The following is a 21,759-nucleotide window of genomic DNA, read 5'->3' as shown; positions in this document are numbered from 1 at the left end:
GCCACTTAACGGCGAAGCCAGGGCAAGTCCCACTCAAGTGGTGCCGACCGCTGTACTTGCCGTGCCGGCAATACGGCGCGCAGAGTTCGCTCGGTATTTATTGGTGACCTTTGTGTCGGCGGTGAGCAAAAAAGCGCTCCAAAAATGGATCTTTCCGTTTTGCTTCGAAACATTCTTTCCCAAAACAAGGGGTGGGTGGGTGGAGGGGTTTCCCCCTTTTTGTACAAACCATATTTTGGCAATAAGAGAACGTTTTAAGGCGCTCGGCAAGTTTTCACCTCGGCAAATCTCTCTCACTCGCATGGGCAATTGTTTTTTATTAAGTTTGCTTCTCAAAAGTGTTTATGATTCATCATGTTTTGCTTGTATGAAAATGCGTTTTATCTTATTGCATGGTTTTTATTCACGTTCCGTTTTTCATACAGTTACGTAACTCTCTTCACTTTTACCCATTGACCTGTAGAGGCCTTCCAGAGGCCAAGCTTTGTACATATAGCGTGTTAATAGCTCTGCCAGATAATGGTAATCAATAGAGGTTGGAATTTGGTTTTGGATATGTGCAAGATTTTAGCTGGAAGCATTTTAGCACTGTACAGTCAATTGACAGACCTTACGGAGAGTGTTTAGCACTAGTGTTGGGATTGCATTTGATTTTCTGTACATATTTTACATTCAATAAATGTAAACCCGTTTCTGCCTTCCTAAGCTGGAAGAGTTCTTGCCTTGCAGTTCCATTAACAAAATCACAAGCAATGTGAAATGCATATACAATACACTGAAGCACACTTTTAAGATATTAGAATAAAGGGAATTCCAACAAGTTCATTTATAATACTGGTACACCAATTTACAATGTCAATGGTAAACTTAACATCTGCTTTTTTTCAAAGTGGGCCACTTAGTATAAATATTTTTTTATTTCAGGAAATATAAATAACTCATTAAGTGCAAATATCGTGTAAATCTACTTCCACTTTTGAGAGCGTCCTCAGCACCAGTTGAAAATTTGACCATTTCTTGAAACGAGTTACACCATCGCTGCCATTCTCTATCAGCAGAAATTTCATATCTTGTCTAAAAAGTCTTCAATCTGTGCAAAAAGAAAATCTGTTAAGCGTTGTAATTCACCTTGTGCCAACATAACTCACCACGTAACACTTTAAATCGTGCATAATTATTGTTTGATTGCAACAAATATCAACAAGATCATTATTTACTGGTGTGAGAGTTTCGAGGAGAGGAGAAGCCTTCAACGGCAATTGGTTCCACGAAACCGATCGGTAAGTGATTTGGTTAATAAGCGAGTATCGGAAATGCATGTTAAAGGCTTAATTCTATCTGATAGCATCGAAAGTTCACCCAAAACACGTACTTTACAATATTTATACAATTATATTAATACAAAGATACAACAAACAATATTACAAGAAACATGGTTAATGCATTGATGTTTACTCTTCCTACAACAGCCCGTCGTTAGCAGGGGAATGGTCGGTAAGCGAACACATTGGGCTCTATGGAGGCCCGTCGTTAAGCGATTAGTTGTTCACAGGAGTGGTTGTCAAGTACATGATGTCAAGTTGGGGCACATTCGGCTAATGTGATGCAAACAACGCGGTATTATGAGCATCGGCAAGGCCAATGACAATTTCCTCGTTCAGCGTTACTGCACTACACACGAGGAAACCAGTGTAAACCTTCACTTGTGGAGCTAACAGCAAAAAAAAAACTAATGTAACAGCTAAGATACACAAGTAAAATCCATAATCGGTGCTATATCTTCTTGGTTCTGTCGGTAAAATCACATAGATAGAAAATAAAAATATTTTTTTTATAATTTATATAATATATTAACATTTGCATGGACTGAAAATGTATGTGTCCTTGTTTTCAAAATCAGGGCGTTTGTGTACACAACACGGCAGGGGTGGTGACAAGGCCCAGATTTTGTGGTTTGCATCCGGCAAGCCACCCTGGTTATTACCGCAGGGTGCGTTAATCATTCAAATGCGAGCACCATCCGTTTCACAGTGGACATTAGCGATTGCCCCGGTTATAATTTGAAAAGAGAAGGCCATTGTGTGTCAGTGTCGTGATCTAATTTTGACATAAAAAAGAAATTACACGCAGAAAAGCATTGCCACCTACCGTGGAAGTCCTGCAACCTGAATCGGTGCCTTCGTGATAGCCCTGTGGTATACGTACGGCGCAAATACGAAATGTACTCAATTATATTTTTTATATTAACGCTGCATTTCAATGTAATTGAAAGGGCCCATGATTATCTTCTAATTATGAAGAACGTGTGTATATACATTAATCCTGTACAGTACGTAGAACTCAAGGTCAGAAACTCCTTCATAAATGCTACTGCAATCAATTTTTTGACAATGAGGACGAAACAAGGTAAGCACTCGGGGGCACAGTTATTGAGTGAGTACACGGTGCAAACTATACCCGGGCGCCAGGCCTACAATGAGTGGGAAGAAACATTTGAAGCATCTCACCTGGTTGATAAGCTCAGCCTGAAGTTCCTCGTTTGACTCAAAGTCTTGGCTGGCATCGAGCACCAAGACAGGAGTGTCACTGCTGCACGGGTGATGGACCCTGCAGAGAGAGAATTGTCGAGGTGCCAGTTAGTTAACCATCCACAGCTGTCAACCATTACGGTTTACGCCGTATTCTTGTCCAGGGAAATTGAGTTTTCAAGTCTATATGACGTACAGCAGCTTCAATACGGGTAAAAAATGTCTTTGTGTTTCTCCCTTGTGATGGGACTGTAGGATAAACGTTGAGATGTATAAGGGCACGGGTTGACCAATAAGATCTGAATTGGTCTGTAATAAGGTCGGGCACTGATAAGGGGTGGACTTGGCAGGCAGGTGACATGAAAATAAAGTGTTGGTTGTTTTTTTTGTGTGTTGACGAGGTAGAACATTTGAAACCAGTGGAGGTGCATCATCATCATACCGTATCAACCCATACGGTTCACCCCATATTCTTGTACAGGGAAATTGAGTTTTCAAATCCATACGGCATACAGCAGTTTCAATACGGGCAACATTTTTATATGTTTTTGTCTATTTGTTTGTGTTTCTCCCTTGTGATGCGACTTTGTAGGATGAACGTTGAGATGTATAAGGGGCACGGGGTGACCAACAAGGTCTACATTTTTCTTCTTTGTTCTTTCGGTAAAGTCACGTAGAATGGAAATAATAAAATAATAAAAATAAACCAATAAAATAATTCTCACGACGTTTCGGCCACAACGCAAGCAGCCGTCCTCAGGTGGAGAACAGGTCTGTCGAGGAGAATTATTTTATTGGTTATTTTTTTATTTAATTGTTTCCATTCTACGTGACTTTACCGAAAGAACCAAGTAGATGAATCCCTGCAGTCACGAAAGCTTTAAATTAAAAAAAGTAGGTCTAAATTTGTCTGTAATAAGGTAAGGGCACTGATAAGGGGATTGACCGGTCGGTATGGGAGCAAATTGTCGTAACATCGCGCCGAACAACACGTGGCACGACTGGGAAAAGGCATCCAAGAACTGTGGCACAACCGCGAAAACCGAACGCAGCAGAGCCACCACACATTGTTGACGTCTCTTTATCTTCCCCCAGGTTTAAGTTACGCTGCCTTGTCTACCCCACTCCACAATGAATATCGTAATGCACTTTCCCCATCGTCCGAGTGATAACGGCTTTTCTTTGTAAAAGCAACAGCAGAGCACAATTGTGCCGGGCCTTGCTACAATTAAAATATATGAATGGTTTCTTGACAATTGAACGGAACAGCACATGGCACCGGATAATTGGCTAAGAAGATTGCATGTTGCACAATGTGCACAAGGTCGAGAACAGGGGAGAATCCTGAATGAATTATATGATGGTGGGCTGATTCGCAGACCACATCATAATAAAAAGTATTATCAGCCACTCGTTTCTATTTGACCATAATTCACCACACTGGTCAGTGTGGGTTGACGGAGACTTGGACCATATAAATGCAATCTTCATTTGAAGCTTTCGTGACTGCAGGAATCCACTCTCTTTGGTTCTTTCGGTAAAGTCACGTAGTTAGAAATAAAATAAATCACGACGTTTCGGGCGCAACACAAGCGTCCGTCATCATCTGGTTTATTGTATATTTATTTTATTTTATACCTATGTGACTTCACCGAAAGAACCAAAGAGTACGTATAAATACAATGCAATCACGGATATTGCTGCACCGTTCTCTGCTGTCCACAATATTGCCCCGTAGCAGTCGCCCATCCAGGCACTGTCCAGGCTCAACTCGGCTTAATTTCTGAGCTCTGAAGAGACCGGGAGCATCCCGGGTGATTTGATCACATCGTCCCGAATGTTACGACGAAGCTTTGCAAATCTAAACCCAACGAGATAACTCACCCTTTGATTGCTCATGTTTCTAAGGGATCCTCCTCGCATGTGTAAATTTAGCAGATGTTTGGCAGCCCACCGTTTTCCACCAGGGATATAGGGGTCATGGAAACACATTAATCAAAACTGTTAGCATGTTACGGGTGAGCAGACACTTGTATATTATTTAACTAATCATGGAAATCATTAAGAGAAATTCTACCCTATTGTGAATGTTTTGGCTGTCTTGTGCATAAACATGCCGCTGTCATAGGAATGTAAACATTACAAAGCTGGCTCAGGCCTCTAAACAACACGTGCTGTGCTGCATGCTGATTTAAGCTTGGAAATCAGTTTAATTTAAATTTCCATTTAAAGCTTTCGTGACTGCAGGGATTCATCTTCTTGGTTCTTTCGGTAAAGTCACGTAGAAGGGAAGTAATAAAATAATAAAAATAAACATAATAAAATAATTCTCACGACATTTCAGCCACAGCGTCTCCCCGACAGACCTGGTCTTCACCGGAGGACGGCTGCTTGCGTTGTGGCTGAAACGTCGTGAGAATTATTTTATTGTTTTATTTTTATTATTTTATTACTTCCCTTCTACGTGACTTTACCGAAAGAACCAAGAAGACAGTTTAATTTAATTTATATTTCCTCATGTTTTCGTTCTCATCTTATTCATCAATGCAGCAAAGTCCACTTTCACCAACGCAGTGAAGTAGGGGTCAAATAACCCCGATGACCTGCACGGCATGGTGAGAGCCTCGTTCGGCAGTCAACTGGCAGTGGACCGGCCGATCGGCAAGTTAACAATAGAATTGCAAATTCAGTGTCAGCGTGGCAGGGGGGAAATGCTCGGGCATGTGTCATCAGATCCAAAATAGCAACGGCGACCGCCACTGCAAACAGCCCCCGTAGACAACTCCGTTTTCACTTCACTTCCCCCCTCAGCAGTTGCGCCCAAACTTCCAATCGGCTAAAGTCTGGCTCGATTACAGCAGCTTTTTTTTTCATTCACTGCTTGATGAGGGCCCTCGCTAAGCCATGCAGGTCGTGAGGGTTACTTGGCCATACGTCGGTGCGCATTGGAAAAGGCGAGGAACATAGAATTTGGGCATAAGTATAGTACAACAATGGATTGCCCTCTGCTGACAATGCAACTCCACGATGCAGGACTGTACCATACTCCGCTCCCCACTTTCACCAACCCACCAGACCAGAATGGTGAAGTATGGGCAAATAACCCCGACAACCCGAACAGAATAAGGGAGGCCCTCATCCCAGCAGTGGATTGACAAAACCGATTACCAGGCAGAGAGACCACATGCTCACTGCACCTGAGAACCAGATTTCAACGCGTGCTCTCAGCAGTGCCGACCCAATGCCCTGACGTGGTATTATCTCCCTTCACCAGTGGATCTTGTCAAGATTCACTTAAAATGTCTTCGCCCGCCCCCCGCTCGGCGACCTCGCACGTACACGGTCGTGCGATCCACCAGCCAGTCCTCGTGCCGCCGGTGCAGCGTGTCCAGGTACTCCAGCCCCACGCCTCGCTCCTCCTCCCGATTCCGCACTCGCATGCGCGCCAGGCAAGCCTGCGCACAAGTCGAACATCTCGCTCAGTTCGGTCGCACCATCTGCGTGGGCAAGTGCTGCGACAGAGAAATGATGCTGCTATCCGACGACACGACCCGGGAGACGTGCAAGGTTTGGGCCAATGTTGGCACGTGGTTGGAACTGTTTGTTTTTGCACAAACGTTGGCCCAATGTTCCATGTTTACCCGGGAATATACTGGTGCCGTACGATGTGTAAGCATGCTGAACTTCTTCTTGGTTCTTTCGGTAAAGTCACGTAGAATGGAAATAATAAAATAATAAAAATAAAACATAATAAAATAATTCTCACGACGTTTCGGCCCCAACGCAAGCAGCCGTCCGGAAGACAGCTTCCCGACAGACCTGTTCTTCACCTGAGGACGGCTGCTTGCGTTGCGGCCGAAACGTCGTGAGAATTATTTTCAGACTGTCTTCTCGACAGACCTGTTCTCCACCTGAGGACGGCTGCTTGCGTTGTGGCCGAAACGTCGTGAGAATTATTTTATTATGTTTTATTTTTATTATTTTATTATTTCCATTCTACGTGACTTTACCGAAAGAACCAAGAAGAAGTTCAGCATGCTTACACATCGTACGGCACCAGTATATTCCCGGGTAAACATGGAACATTGGGCCAACGTTTGTGCAAAAACAAACAGTTCCAACCACGTGCCAACATTGGCCCAAACCTTGCACGTCTCCCGGGTCGTGTCGTCGGATAGCAGCATCATTTCTCTGTCGCAGCACTTGCCCACGCAGATGGTGCGACCGAACTTAGCGAGATGTTCGACTTGTGCGCAGGCTTGCCTGGCGCGCATGCGAGTGCGGAATCGGGAGGAGGAGCGAGGCGTGGGGCTGGAGTACCTGGACACGCTGCACCGGCGGCACGAGGACTGGCTGGTGGATCGCACGACCGTGTACGTGCGAGGTCGCCGAGCGGGGGGCGGGCGAAGACATTTTAAGTGAATCTTGACAAGATCCACTGGTGAAGGGAGATAATACCACGTCAGGGCATTGGGTCGGCACTGCTGAGAGCACGCGTTGAAATCTGGTTCTCAGGTGCAGTGAGCATGTGGTCTCTCTGCCTGGTAATCGGTTTTGTCAATCCACTGCTGGGATGAGGGCCTCCCTTATTCTGTTCGGGTTGTCGGGGTTATTTGCCCATACTTCACCATTCTGGTCTGGTGGGTTGGTGAAAGTGGGGAGCGGAGTATGGTACAGTCCTGCATCGTGGAGTTGCATTGTCAGCAGAGGGCAATCCATTGTTGTACTATACTTATGCCCAAATTCTATGTTCCTCGCCTTTTCCAATGCGCACCGACGTATGGCCAAGTAACCCTCACGACCTGCATGGCTTAGCGAGGGCCCTCATCAAGCAGTGAATGAAAAAAAAAGCTGCTGTAATCGAGCCAGACTTTAGCCGATTGGAAGTTTGGGCGCAACTGCTGAGGGGGGAAGTGAAGTGAAAACGGAGTTGTCTACGGGGGCTGTTTGCAGTGGCGGTCGCCGTTGCTATTTTGGATCTGATGACACATGCCCGAGCATTTCCCCCCTGCCACGCTGACACTGAATTTGCAATTCTATTGTTAACTTGCCGATCGGCCGGTCCACTGCCAGTTGACTGCCGAACGAGGCTCTCACCATGCCGTGCAGGTCATCGGGGTTATTTGACCCCTACTTCACTGCGTTGGTGAAAGTGGACTTTGCTGCATTGATGAATAAGATGAGAACGAAAACATGAGGAAATATAAATTAAATTAAACTGTCTTCTTGGTTCTTTCGGTAAAGTCACGTAGAAGGGAAGTAATAAAATAATAAAAATAAACATAATAAAATAATTCTCACGACATTTCAGCCACAGCGTCTCCCCGACAGACCTGGTCTTCACCGGAGGACGGCTGCTTGCGTTGTGGCTGAAACGTCGTGAGAATTATTTTATTGTTTTATTTTTATTATTTTATTACTTCCCTTCTACGTGACTTTACCGAAAGAACCAATAAGATGAATCCCTGCAGTCACGAAAGCTTTAAATCGAAACATGCTGAACTTCTTGCACGTCTGAATGTAGCCAAGCACGCCAATGGTAGGTGCGGGAAATCGGAGGTACGATATTGCAGTGTCACCATACCGCTTGATTTGGATCGTCATATCATGATTATTTTTGCTCACAATATTGTTGCTGCTCATAATGTATTACATTTTACTTCCTGACAAACGTTCTAAGCAAACAGCCATTAGCTATTTTCTGGAGTATTTTACAGGATAGTGGTGACATCACATTGTTTTTACAGTTTGTATAATTGTGTAATTATTTACTGTCTGACAGCGTTTGTATAATAATGATGATTATAAGCGATAAACTTACAAGATTAGAAGACTGATGGTTTGCATCGTATTGTATTCATCCTACTCACAAAAGGGAGAAGTTTGATTCCCGGCTTCAGCTTAAATAATTATAATGAGTCGTAGCTCAACCGATCTTTGGGCCACTGACCAGCATGGTGAAGTATGGTCAAACAACCCCATGACTGACACAGCACGGTGAGGCCTTCATCCAGAACTGTCAAATGCATATAAATTCGAATTATTATTACAATGAAAGACCCAATGTAGATCAAGATAAAGATAACATCTGATGCTGCGGGAACTTTCTGTAACGATTGCATAATGCATATTGCATACGTGTGCCTCGTGCAAATTCTCAATTCGGAATGTCAAAGTCCAAAAATGCGCACGTAACTGAAGATGATGGCCCTTACAAGGTACAAGGTGACATCGACGTTACAAAAGGTAAAAGCTGACGCAATGTCCCTCCTCCGCTCGCACGCGTATCCGACTCGCGAGCGTGTCGTGTTCGTGGAACCGCTGACCTCTGGCTCGGCGCGAAGATAAACCATTCCATCCAGCTCGACGCGCTTGTCGAACTCCGAAAGCAGCCAGCCCTGCCCAACGCAAACAACACGCGGTGGAGGCACAGCGCCCGGGGTACAGGGTTCACGTGACACGGTTTGCACAACGGCTCCCCCCCCCCCCCCCTTTCTCCCGACCTCGGGTTTTCACGACAAATAATTGACAGAACTGCACTCCGAACGAAAACCTTTGAACCTTTCGCAGCAATTTGCTGCTACGACGTCACTGGCATTGTCTCGTACTGTGCCGTCATTACGTGCTTGATTAATCGCAGGACGGCAACAAAAAAATGGGGATTCCACCTGTTCCGTTCGTTACGGGATAGGTGTTTCCCTACGCACGTGTTGGGTTTCTCCAGGTGCTCCGGTTTCCTCCCACGTGTAAACATGCATTATACGGGCTGATAACACCGTTATATACAGAGAACTGCAGAGCTTGGGCAATTATTGGCACCTGCTAAGCTCATGATGCCTTGCTGCTTGTCCGTGGATCCTCACGCCTCTGAGTCGTTCTCGCTCTCTCTCTCTCTCTCTCTTTGAGGGCGAGCGAATACTGTGCGCGTTGTAAGTTTATATTATTCATATAATAAAAACGTGTTTTTTCTCAAGAGGCTTTGACACTTGATATACGTCGTCATACCTATGTCAGAGAGGCTGGAACACAGAGAGCCCCAGGTACGAGGCATGGAACGTTGGATTGATCTATGGAATTATGGCTTAACTCTCGCACTCACGACACACCAACTGAATCGGAGTTCGACAAGCGCGTCTTTTAAAATCGGCGCAAAATGTGTGCACATTGAATTCTGCCACATTGAGGCGGATGGCGCAGATGATACCATCTCACAACAAAGAAGAAACGACATGGGATGGCAAAAACAATCAAGACGAAAAAATACGATTCTTGAAACAAATCACAACTCTAAATTGTGACTGCTGTTCACAACATCCTCATTGGGGAGGAGAGGATGGATCTTCTTCCTTTTTTATTCTTCCTCAGTGCTTTGCTCTTCGCGGCTGTGGGGCAGAGGTCGCAATCGGGTACCCGATACCCGTACCCTACCCGATATCCGGCTACCCGTACCCGGCCGTGTATGGGTACGGGTAGCTGTTTGCGACCCTGGTGCGGCCGGGTACGGGTACGGGTAGGCCGTGAGTCACTGGTGAGTCACCGTTTGTCACTCATTTCCCAACGTCTTGTCTCTTCTCACAATTCAAGTTCCTAGAATCAACCCACCCGCGCCTGCAACATGGCTTCATCCCAGAGGTCGCAATCGGGTACCCGTACCCGTACCCTACCCGATACCCGGCCGGGTACGGGTAGCCGGGTATCGGGTAGGGTACGGGTACCCGTTTGCGACCCTGGTGCGGCCGGGTACGGGTAAGGAATCAAAACCCGTTTGCGACCTCTGCTGTGGGGACACAACTGCTCTTGCTGCCTCCGTGCGTCACCGCCTGCAGGTCCTGTTCTGCTCTTATTCCCTGATCTGTATCTAGGTCGGATCACTACAAGCCCAATTAAGTGAGCTTCAACACCTTATAGCAACGTGAGTGCACTGAGTTCCCTCTCGGGGCCTCAAGATAAGCGGAGAAAGAAAAAAATGGACCTGCTTGTCGATTGCATTTATGACCTTTGACCCCGAAGAGGACTCCAGTCATCCTTGCAGCAGCAGCAGCAGCAGCGGCGGCTTTTGGCTCGCCATCGAACAAAGACGATCACCGCATCGCCCGCACTTTCAGATGCGCTTCTGCGGCCGTCTGGAACGCTCTTCTTTTAGGAAGCCAATGGAGCTATGCACTTTTCAGTCATCTAGATTGAAAACTTATTTCTTCAGAACTGCTTTTTGTGTTTAGTTTGTTGTCCTTCCCCCCGCACCTCCGGTTAGCACAGTTGGCTACGTTACGGTGCGAAAGAAGTCTAACATACATACATAATACACAGGTGCACTGCGCGCCGTACCTGCCACTCCTGGTAGACAACCCACTCCGTGTCGTTCATGCTGCCCTGCTCATGCAGGCTGGCGGCGAACACGTACCTGCCACGAGGGAGCACAGCGGCAGCTTGCAAACCGTTCCGTTTACGCGGAGCGATCGATGGCGCGTGGCGTGATGGCACGGGCATCGGCGAAAGGAAAATAAAGTTGTTGTTTTTTGAGAATGGAATGCTGTTGAACTGCAAATTGTGGAATATTTATTTTTTCGAATTCAATGCGCAGCACATTCATCAAATCTGCGCACGTGTCCTTATTCTTAAACAAGTGTGGGGGGGTGGGGGTTCTTTTTAACAAAGTTAGCCGGGGTTTGTAATGAAGTTGCACGCGTTCTGAAATATTTCCCACAATTTAACGAGTTATTATCTCAAGGAATTATTTGGTTTTGACCAAAAAAGTGTATGTTTTCAACTTGGCGTTTACTGGAAATGAAAACACTGGTTTGCGCTGGACACAAATTTGTGGCTGCATCACGGTAAACGTTGCAACAAGGAGTTAAATAATAGCATGGCGAATACAACAATTGAATGTCAAGTTTACTGAGTTAGAACAACAATAAAAATGTGAGGTTTTTCATTACAGTTCAATTTCCTAAAAATCCAAAGCCGCCTTTAAAACATTTACAGTTGGTTACGTAGAGCATGAACAAATGTACAAGCCACGCCACTTATGAAAGCTGTCAGAAAACTCCACGCTGCTCATTGTGAAGTTTTAATCTAACCTTGGGGGAACAAAGACAAAGATCCCCCTGTATAGCCTGAACAGACTGTTGGCGTAAGTGCTGAGCAACACCCGCACACACACCACTGCTGTATTGCAGCTCTCTTGGAAAACAAAAACACCAATACTGTCACTTCCAAAATGTCCAAGAAATTTCAGTTAAATTACCACCGTTTCAAAATTCTATAACTTCCATGGTATAAAATGGACCACGATGTACTCAATTGCTATGACAGAGCGCACTCCCAAAGTTGTTTTCCCGGTACGACAGGTAACCCGAGCTTGACTTCGTTCTCATGACAGCGAGTCGGACAGCAGATATGACACTTGAGGGACGGTGAAAGATGTGGAGTGGCTTTTGGATAGAAAAATCTCCCTTGGCTGTGCAACGTCGTTGCTTTCGCAGCGAATAATTCAAGTGGTCTCGTAGTTCTCGGCAGAAAGTCAATTAGTCAAAACACTCGTCAAAATGATTCCGCGGCGACTGGAAGCGTGTTCTGGACGAGCATAACAAGCGGTGTGTACGCAACTCCAAGCCCCGTCATCAACAAGCACAGAGGTCACACTGAGTAGGTGGCTTGCACGGAACCTGACTTGGAAATAAAGGACTTTTTAGAGTGTGCTCTGAAAGGTCAAAAATATAATTATACAGCCCTGCTTATACTTGCTCGTGCCAATGTCGACGGAAGGACCACCACCTATAACGAGTATTTGGCCTACTCTTCCCCACTGACAAGATGTCTCGGAAAGAGGTGGGAGCATCCACACTTTCGCCCACCGCATGCGTGAACTGCCGATCGACTAATCGTGGTGTACCCACCGCTGGGTGGGCAGAGGCATGAAGGAATTTAAAAAAAATACTTGTCCACTGCTACAACTGTAACGCTGTTTCAACTGCCATGACTGTATCTGATCACTGTAGAATATAATAAACATTGACGTGCACCATATGCAACGGTAAATCAGTTTCCGCGGCAGCTTTTTATACTTTATAAATCATGGAATTTATAAAAGGTGGAAAATTGGCTGAAACATTCTTTACAATATCATTCATTATTATTACCATGCTTTTCTTTATCCAGGAGAGCCTCACGATTGAGTCTCATGACGAGAGTCCTGGCAAGTTTTCACGGTAAGGGGGGGGGGAGATAATTGCGACGTACAATCCCAATCAAGTAATTGAAAATATTTTAAAGTAATAAATTAACCAACTCGAACACGCCGGAGGTGGCGTGCACGCGGGCACACACCTATCGCTGTAAATGGACCGCTCCAACACTTGCACTGGCTGTGCGGAGGGCGGTACGCTCAGCTGCGCGCGTATTCGGCCCATCGCTGACAGCGTCTGGAAGGTGTACGCCCAGCGCGACGCGTCCGAGTAGAGCATCTGCAGGAGGTTGCCCCCCACATCCTGCCACGGCCCAGGAGCGGGAGGTGGAGGAGGAAGAGGAGGAACCGACAAGAGACGACCAATGGGTTGAGCCAGCGGTCGGTTTCCGTACCGATTGCTGTAGACCGAGCGCTCGTAGACTGTGTGACGCTCGGGAGGGTGGCTGGCAGCGAGAGCGATTTGCAGACGGCTCAGGGTCACCCACGTCTGGAACGTATAAGCCCAGCGCTTGGGGTCGCCCAGACGCAAGCCCAGGAGGTTAGATGCCGCCCCCATTTCGGCCGGCTAGCGGGAAGGGCAGGTGAGGGCATTATAACGTTACAGAGTTTAATATTCGCTTTCTTGTTCGTACTGTTAACTCCTTCCAAATGCAACTTAAGAAATAGAGTAGGACAAACTAGACGACTTAAGGAGAGCTGAGCATGAACAAAGATTGGTTAAATGATGCACGAGCTGCAAATCCAGTTTGACCAGTTGCATCCTGCAGTGAGAGGGTGCTTCTCCGCTCCTGTGAGCGTAGGGACCAGGGTTTCTGGGAAGGGGGGGGGGGTCACGGTACCATTGATCCCGGCTGTCCGCCCACCACGTTCTGCCACTTCTCCAGAGGCTCTGGGACCACGTGCCAGCTCGGGCGTAACTTCTGCAGCACCTTCACGAGCGTCGACTTCCCGCACGCTGGAGAGAGAGAAAGAGCAGCGACGTCAAGCATCAGCCACGCCAGGCGTCGTTCACGTGTATCGCTCCCACGTGGTTTTAGGGTCTTGTGGTTGTTGGTGGTTGTTGTTGGTTGTTTGACTTGCATCCCACTGGAATTTTTGCACACAGCGTTGGTGTACGGTGTTTTTTTCTGCAATATTTTGCTGTCTTTTCTTGGATTTTCTGTTTGCACTCAGTCACATATTCACTTTAAAATGTTTTTTTTGTTCATGTTTTTTTTTGTTGCGGTTGCACCCGATTCAAGAGCCGAATGGCTCACAGGGCTATACCTAATAAATGAACTTTAACTTGAACTTGAGGGTTGTAACGCGCGTTTTTCTTTGTACGATATATGACGTATTGGCTCCTCGTGCGGAGAGCTTCATCGGAAAAAAGATTTAGCTCTATATACGTTCGCAGCACGTGGAGCGAAGAGGTCAGACATCGTGCCGAACAACTCGCGCTCCAACACGTGAACATGCGGAGGAGCTGTGTACTGTGAGAGATTCCTGAATGATAAAAAAGTGACACGTGTATAGGAGGCCGATCAATGACGTTGCCCCCGGCACACATATTGATCACACGCCACACTTGGCGCTCGGTATAAAGTTCAAAGGTGATTAACTGTTCAACCGTTTTAGACAAAGCACAGTTGCGTCGGAGAAAATACTTCGACCAAATATTACCGGATAAAGTACTCGACAACCAATGGATTGAGCGAGCATATAGTTTCCCCAAGAAAGTGATATTGCCATTGCAAGTTTAAACGTTGCCAAAACAAAGACGAATGCATTGGCTGAATGTCAGCAATTCAAATACATGACATTCAAAATAAAGCAGGGCTGCATGTTTGATGTGAATTCATTAGAACATGCCAACCGTGGGGATGTATATGCATGCATGTGTGTTATATGCATGTTGAACTGCTTTCGCACCCGTACGTAGCCAACCGCGATAATCGGACGTGCGGGATATTATGCCACATCAGCTGCACTCACAAGTGGCCATCTCCAGACGGTACACAAAATCACTTACCTATGTTGCCTTCCACCGATATCTTCTTGAAGCATCTCGGCCTCACAGAGGAGTCGGAGGTCTCCGCCATGCCCACTTCGGCCGTGCTCCAATGGAGATCTGCGAAGTCAAATCTGCATTTCGATTTAAAACTTTCGTGACTGCAGGGATTCATCTTCTTGGTTCTTTCGGTAAAGTCACGTAGAATAGAAATAATAAAATAATAAAAATAAAACATAATAATATAATTTTCACGACGTTTCGGCCACAACGCAAGCAGCCGTCCTCAGGTGGAGAACAGGTCTGTCGGAAAGACAGCGTCTGAAATTTGTGGCCGAAACGTCGTGAGAATTATTTTATTATGTTTTATTTTTATTATTTTATTATTTCCATTCTACGTGACTTTACCGAAAGAACCAAGAAGGTCAAATCTGCAGTCAACTCTCAAATTATCCCTGGTAATCTGCTTCTTTGCTCTGGATATAAACTACAAACTACTTTTTATTTTACCAGGTCAGGCCAAATGAGCTGCTATGAAGCTATTTTTCAGAAGCGACCTGGTCACAAAATGATAGCTCAACGAAGTGGCTTATCACGTGGAAATGTTTCGCAGCCAAATATTCTTAACGCACGTTTCTAAACGTGTACGTAAAAACCGGAGGGCCGGGAGAAAAATCCATGCATCCACGGGGAGAACATGCAAACTCCAAACAAACATACAGGCATCAAGGTCGGGACCGAACTTACGACCTCCTGCATACTAGGCGAGGGAGTTAACATCTCTCCACCACGGCGCCCTCAATATGAATCGAGTAACAACTATAATAATCAATGTCTTGGTTGTGAATCCAACTGCCAGTTTCAGAGGACAGCAAGTACGTATGTTGAACTTCTTTCACAGCGTTCGTAGCCAACCGCGCTAAAACGGAGGTGCGGGGGGAAGGAAAACGAGTGTGAACCACTCGCGCCCTTGAAAGATCGTCCGCAGTGAACACGGCTTCACGATTCGTTCCACCTCTTTCTTGCAGTGCGCCGAAAGTGCGTTTGGCCGATTCCCATATTTTTCCTTGCTGACATTTACAGTCAGGTGGGCACTGAGTCACTTGAGAGCCCTCAACGAGTGAGGAGCGGTGAATGACAGAACCAGTTTATGCGTAAAAATATTGAATTTTACATTCCATGGACGCAGTTAATCTGCAACCCTGTTGATCCAGTCACAGATAATCGAGTTAATTATATTTATTTATAAGCCACGGACAAACAACCATTTAAAATATGTCCCCTAATGCCTTATAACAGACTCCATAAACAAGTGCTGTTAAATTTCGATTTAAAGCTTTCGTGACTGCAGGGATTCATCTTCTTGGTTCTTTCGGCAAAGTCACGTAGAAGGGAAATAATAAAATAATAAAAAATAAAACATTAAATAATTCTCACGACGTTTCGGCCACAACGCAAGCAGCCGTCCTCAGGTGAAGAACAGGTCTGTCGGAAAGACAGCGTCATTCAGACGCTGTCTGAATGACAAGTGCTGTTACCCAACACCTACTTAAGGCCAGCATGGCAGATGATGGGGTGGTGTAGCCACTACCATACTTGACCCCCTTTGTCTCACCAGTGCTTATGATCAAATAACTCATCAGGTATTAATGTAAAGCCTCATTGACCTAGGAGAGGAACATGTCAGGCTGAGACACCAACTGCCCACTGATGGTGTGCATCACCGGAAATCTAGCCTAGATCACAGGCAATCATTGCGCTGCATAAACCACTTTGCCCCCATGCACGCTCACGTGCTGATAAAATCAGGTGCTCCTTTGGAGCGTGTCACGACAAGTGTTATAAGAGAGCACCTACTGAGGCTGACAGTGCCTTTTTTGGTGGGGCCAGGACCATGCCCTCTTGACCGATGACGTGCCCCCATTAGAAATGCTGAACACATAAGACACCCACACTCATTTTTGACCGAGTAACATTGAGATATACAATTGCCCCAAATTTCACATACCAAGCATTGATGACTTATGTATTTTCCTTAACTTAATATTCAGATTTGGTTTCTGATACCACGCTGTAAAGAGTGTCCCAGACAGTACGAGAATCATTGATACGATTTTAAGTTTTAAAAAAATGGTACAGTACAGCAATTAATTCTAGATTTGAAGCTTTCGTGACTGCAAGGATTCATACTCTAAGTTCTTTCGGTAAAGTCACGTAGGTAAAAAATTTAATTAAAATTAATAAAAATAAATTAAAAATCACGACGTTTCGGAGGCAACACAAGTCTCCGTCATCATGATGACGGAGACTTGTGGAGACTTGTGTTGCCTCCGAAACGTCGTGATTTTTATTTTATTTGTATTAATTTTAATTTCATTTTTTACCTACGTGACTTTACCGAAATAACTAAGAGTACAGTACAGCAATTCTTATTCGTAATTGTATATTTGTTATTTATTTGTTCAAATCATGTAATATCGAAGTCTCGGCTCTCCAGTTGCCTGCGTGAAAGGTGCCGCTATGTCCTTGCTCAAGCCTGGCCAGCCTGGCTAAAAAAACTCAATACAACTAAATATATGTACGACTCGTTGTTCATCAATTCATCTCCAGACTGCTCAGAGCGGGTTGGTAGAATGGGCAGGGGATTTGGACGGAAGAGGGACGCGGTTTAGATATCATTCGCCACTGATATTTGCTTGAATTTTGTTTTATTCATTTTAACTTGCACATCTGGCGCTCTAACTGTATGACAGCCACGTGTAAAAGCATTCGCGTAGTACACTGATGTGAGCCGTGGCCTGGAATCCAACTCGTATCGCCAGGTCCACGGTTCAGTGTGCGACCCCGCTGTGCCACCACTCCACCCGATTACCATCAATACGTAACATTGTTGTTTTATTCGTATATTTTTTTAAGCGTACAGTTAATTGTTCACACGAACAATAGAGGGATACCATGCTTGCGTGTTATTTTGCACTGGCAGTACATTGTATCCACGCTCTTCGACAAGGGATGATGGCCGGTGATCGAGACTAACGACAGAGTGGCAGTCAAAGGAGGGAGCAAGCCCGAGAGCTACGTCTACGGCGGAGATGGAGCGATGACATCAGCTTATGTGCAGGAGCTGGATTTATTCTTGCATTGCGTGACCGTGAGAGTTTGCAACAGCTTGAGGAGGTCTTCGGTGGCCAAATCATTGGGTGCCATGACGGCGAGAAGTTATCCACCTCACCTGGTATGTCGGGGGTCGTGGGTTCGATCCCGACCCTGACGCATTTCTATTTGGAGTTTGTATATTCTCCCCCTGGTAGGGTGGATTTTTCTCAGTGTCCTCTGGTTTGCCCTCCACATTTACAATCATGTGTTTAGAGAATTTGGCTGCTATATAGTTCTACATAACCCAGTTCGTTGAGCTATCGTTTGTGGCCAGGTCACTTCTGAAAAATAGCTGTATAGCTCAGTGGGCCTTACCTAGTAAAAATGTCGTTTTAGTTTACCATGGCTAATGAGGATGACGAGTTGATGACATTCGGTGACATCATCGTTAAAAGCTGCTAAATAGTTACCGGCGCGTTGCACAGACACTCCACGTGGCCACACAAGACAAAAGATCCCCACCGTATAGCCTTAACAGACTGTTAGAGCCAGTGCTGTAAACGAGGACCTATGCAGGCTGCCACAGCACACACACGGGAGTCCGTGTCGCCTGCACCACCTTTGTCTCACGCACCGAACCAGGAATTCAGACACAGAAGGCCCCGAGATTGGCTGAACTACTTCAATAAATAACCTCACGTTAAAGTTGTAATTACAGCATAAATCGGAACGTTCACATTAATAAATTACGCGACTTTAATCTGAACGATAACTTCAATCTCTGCTCCCACCCGGGTCACAACTCTGACCCGTGTCACGTGGCACGCTCCCGTAGCCGTCAATCACCACGGAGCGAGTCATGTGACCCGTCAGCGCACGTGCTCCCCGAATACAAAGATAAAGATCCCCCGTGTAGCCTTAGCAAGCTGTTGGGGCAAGTACTGTTAGCGAGTAGCACATATTAAGGCCGGCATGGCACACGCGGGGGTGGGTGGCCAACACCCCCCCACCCCTTCACATCCACAAGTCGTAGGGACAGGGAGGGGGGATTGGTCCTTTGCTCTGAACGTATATTAAACTTCTTTCGCACCGTACGTAGCCAACCGTGCTAATCGGAGGTGCGTGGACGGGGGGGAAAGGGCAACAAACTAAACAAAAAAGAGCAGTTCTGAAGCAATGAGTTTTCAATCGAGACGATGACTTAAAAGTTGCTTCTGAATATCGGAAGGAAGAGCGTTCCAGACGGCCGCAGAATCAGCACATCTGAAAGCTCGCTACGCTCCTTGGTGGACGTGGTTCCAGCCCATCCGTTACAATTGGTCGTGAGCGGCAATCGAACTCGGTCCGCCGGTTTCTTGGTGCAGTGCGGCGCTAACCACTGCGCCACCGCTCCTCCCCACGTGGCCACACAAAGACAAATATTCCCCCGTAAAGCATTGGCATGCTGTTGGGGACAAGTGCACGCCACGCCAAGGTGTGTGTGTGTGTGTGTATGTGTGTATGTGTGTGTATGTGTGTGTGTGTGTATGTGTGTGTGTATGTGTGTGTGTATGTGTGTGTGTGTATGTGTGTGTGTATGTGTGTGTGTATGTGTGTGTGTATGTGTGTATGTGTGTGTGTATGTGTGTGTGTATGTGTGTGTGTATGTGTGTGTGTGTGTATGTGTGTGTGTGTGTATGTGTGTGTGCGCCCGATTAGCACCGCGCTTCCGATCGGCACGGTTGGCAACGTACGGTGCGAAAAAAGTTCAACATGCGTACACACAAACACGCCCGGATTCAGTTTGTCTCTCCCAGTGTTGATGCTTTGTTTTATTACACACCGCAGCAGATACCCACTTTAAGGCTTGAATCGAACTAGGTGAGACCCATAACCGGTTGGGTTCAAAAATTCCCCGTCATTATCGTGATCGGTCGTGGAACTCTGGTCGCCGGTTTCGTGGTGCACGTGCACCGACGGCGCTACCACAGCGCCACCGCTCCCCACAACATCACAGGGCCACTCTCGCCCATGCTCTTGCTGGTAAGGGATGAATGGAGTGGATGGAGCACGCCAGCGTGACACACGCACAATGAAGCTCCCCCCACCACCACCCCATCATGGACCCTGGCGAAAGTGAAAGGGTTTAGGACAGCGTTTGTTGTTGTTGTTCGCCAGTGTTCCTTATTGCAAGGACCTCGGGCCCACTGGCAAGACACGACGTGTGTGTGAAAACACCGCCCACCACCATCATCATCATCACCGTGCTGCTCGTCAAACCCACAACAACAGTTTCAAACACGTGTCGCCCCTCCTGATACCGACGAACCCTTCTGAAAGTGAGTAAGGAACACTGCTCTCTGTGTTGACGGGCTTGTGGCCGGGTGGTTTGCTCAGCGCGACGATGTCCGACGTTTCGCACCACGCGCTGCTGGCGAGCTCGCCCAGGAACGGCAAGCAGCTGCGGAGTCGCTAACGTGCACGACGTTGGGTTGACGTTGTACCGACGTTGGGTTGACGTTGTGGACCAACGTTGTTGCGTGCTTACTGGCTCGAACCGTCGGACATTGGGGGTTGCTCCACTTACTGAAGCTCGCAAGCAATCCGCTTGGGACTTCATGCAGAACCCAAAAACACCGCGGCGCGACCCGAAAGCACATCACCTGGCACCGCTCGGTGGCGGCTGATGACTCAATGTCGACACACAGTACACGCAGCAGCAGTACACACAGCAGCAGTAGTAGCAGCAACAGCAGCAACAGCAGTACACACAGCAGTAGTACACACAGCAGTAGTAGCAGCAACAGCAACAGCAGCAGCAACAGCAGCAGCAACAGCAGCAACAGCAGTACACACAGCAGCAGTACACACAGCAGTAGTAGCAGCAACAGCAACAGCAGCAGCAACAGCAGCAGCAACAGCAACAGCAGTACACACAGCAGTAGTAGCAGCAGCAGCAACAGCAGCAGCAACAGCAGCAACAGCAACAGCAGTACACACAGCAGTAGTAGCAGCAGCAGCAACAGCAGCAGCAACAGCAACAGCAGCAACAGCAACAGCAGCAACAGCAACAGCAGTACACACAGCAGTAGTACACACAGCAGCAGTACACGCAGTAGCAGTAGCAGCAGCAGCAACAGCAGCAGCAACAGCAACAGCAGTACACACAGCAGTACACGCAGCAGCAGCAACAGCAGCAGCAACAGCAGCAACAGCAACAGCAGTACACACAGCAGTAGTAGCAGCAGCAGCAACAGCAGCAGCAACAGCAACAGCAGCAACAGCAACAGCAGCAACAGCAACAGCAGTACACACAGCAGCAATAGCAGCAGCAACAGCAGCAGCAGGAACACAGCCCCCGTTCAATTGCCCCACATGGTTGCCCAAAGCAGGCATGTTGGCCAAGGCGGCGGATGCGGTGCAAGTCTCCTAGGCGCCGTGTTTTTCCCCTTTGTTGTTGTTGCTGTTGCGTCTGTGTTGTCGCCTTACCTGCGAGGCGATGAGGTGGTGATGGTGTTGATGGTGAGGAGGAGGAGGAGGGTGATGTTGGTGTTGATGGTGAAGAGAAGGAGGAGGGTGATGGTGAGACCGGCTGCGTGTGGGAGGAGGATGATGAAGACTCGACCGGCACCCAGCATGGAGAGCTGTGGGGGTGCCGGCGTTGGGAGGGACGGAACACGCGGAACGGAGCCACCACTTCACGGAGCACGGAGCCGAATCCATTCATTCGGTCGATCACTGATTGAAGTCTCCAACTCTGATTCTCGACGTCTGTCTGTGGCCTCTCTCGATGCATGTGCTACTAAAAAGGGGCATTGGCCGAAACGTCGCCCATGAAATTTCGTTTTCATTTTAATGGCACGGTGGTATGGACGAATGTATTGAACGTGTTGCTGCTACTTGCCTTGTGGATCGTGGAGAGATGGCAGTCATCCAGCAGTGGAGTTTTTATTTGATTGCGTCTGCTCACGCATCATTTT

General features: G+C 46.9%; 1 protein-coding gene across 3 annotated transcripts; it reads right to left on the bottom strand.

Annotated features, from left to right (window-relative positions):
* Nucleotides 1–895: 895 nt before the first annotated feature.
* LOC133341806 (deoxycytidine kinase 2-like) lies at nucleotides 896–21,511 on the bottom strand. Of its 3 annotated transcripts, none has more exons than XM_061550553.1 (10): nucleotides 21,269–21,511; nucleotides 14,726–14,824; nucleotides 13,554–13,669; nucleotides 13,107–13,279; nucleotides 10,854–10,929; nucleotides 8,855–8,926; nucleotides 5,868–5,983; nucleotides 2,508–2,607; nucleotides 2,149–2,190; nucleotides 896–1,090 (listed from the first exon to the last, which is right to left on the bottom strand). In XM_061550553.1, exons 1-10 carry the CDS (start codon nucleotides 21,504–21,506, stop codon nucleotides 1,064–1,066), a joined length of 1,059 nt encoding a protein of 352 aa, XP_061406537.1. In that variant the 5' UTR covers nucleotides 21,507–21,511; the 3' UTR covers nucleotides 896–1,063. The 3 variants fall into 3 exon arrangements, with proteins under 3 accessions (XP_061406537.1, XP_061406538.1, XP_061406539.1); XM_061550554.1 differs by lacking the exon at nucleotides 13,107–13,279 and adding an exon at nucleotides 12,855–13,015; XM_061550555.1 differs by lacking the exon at nucleotides 2,149–2,190.
* Nucleotides 21,512–21,759: the final 248 nt, after the last annotated feature.

The sequence above is a fragment of the Lethenteron reissneri genome, chromosome 12 (genome assembly GCF_015708825.2).
Source record: "Lethenteron reissneri isolate LAM-NWPU_2019-01 chromosome 12, ASM1570882v1, whole genome shotgun sequence".
Taxonomy (NCBI): domain Eukaryota; kingdom Metazoa; phylum Chordata; class Hyperoartia; order Petromyzontiformes; family Petromyzontidae; genus Lethenteron; species Lethenteron reissneri.
The sequence above is the reverse complement of the archived record's forward strand: the minus strand, read 5'-3'. Positions and strand labels throughout refer to the sequence as shown.

Bases quoted from the DNA above. Each gene is read 5' to 3' on its own strand.
- LOC133341806 (XM_061550553.1), bottom strand. From the start codon at position 21,506: ATGAATGGATTCGGCTCCGTGCTCCGTGAAGTGGTGGCTCCGTTCCGC. The intron at 2,608-5,867 runs GTACGTGCGAGG...CTCTCTCTGCAG, and splicing joins CTGGTGGATCGCACGACCGT to GGTCCATCACCCGTGCAGCA. The intron at 1,091-2,148 runs GTAGGTGGCAAT...CTTTTTGCACAG, and splicing joins CAGGTTGCAGGACTTCCACG to ATTGAAGACTTTTTAGACAA.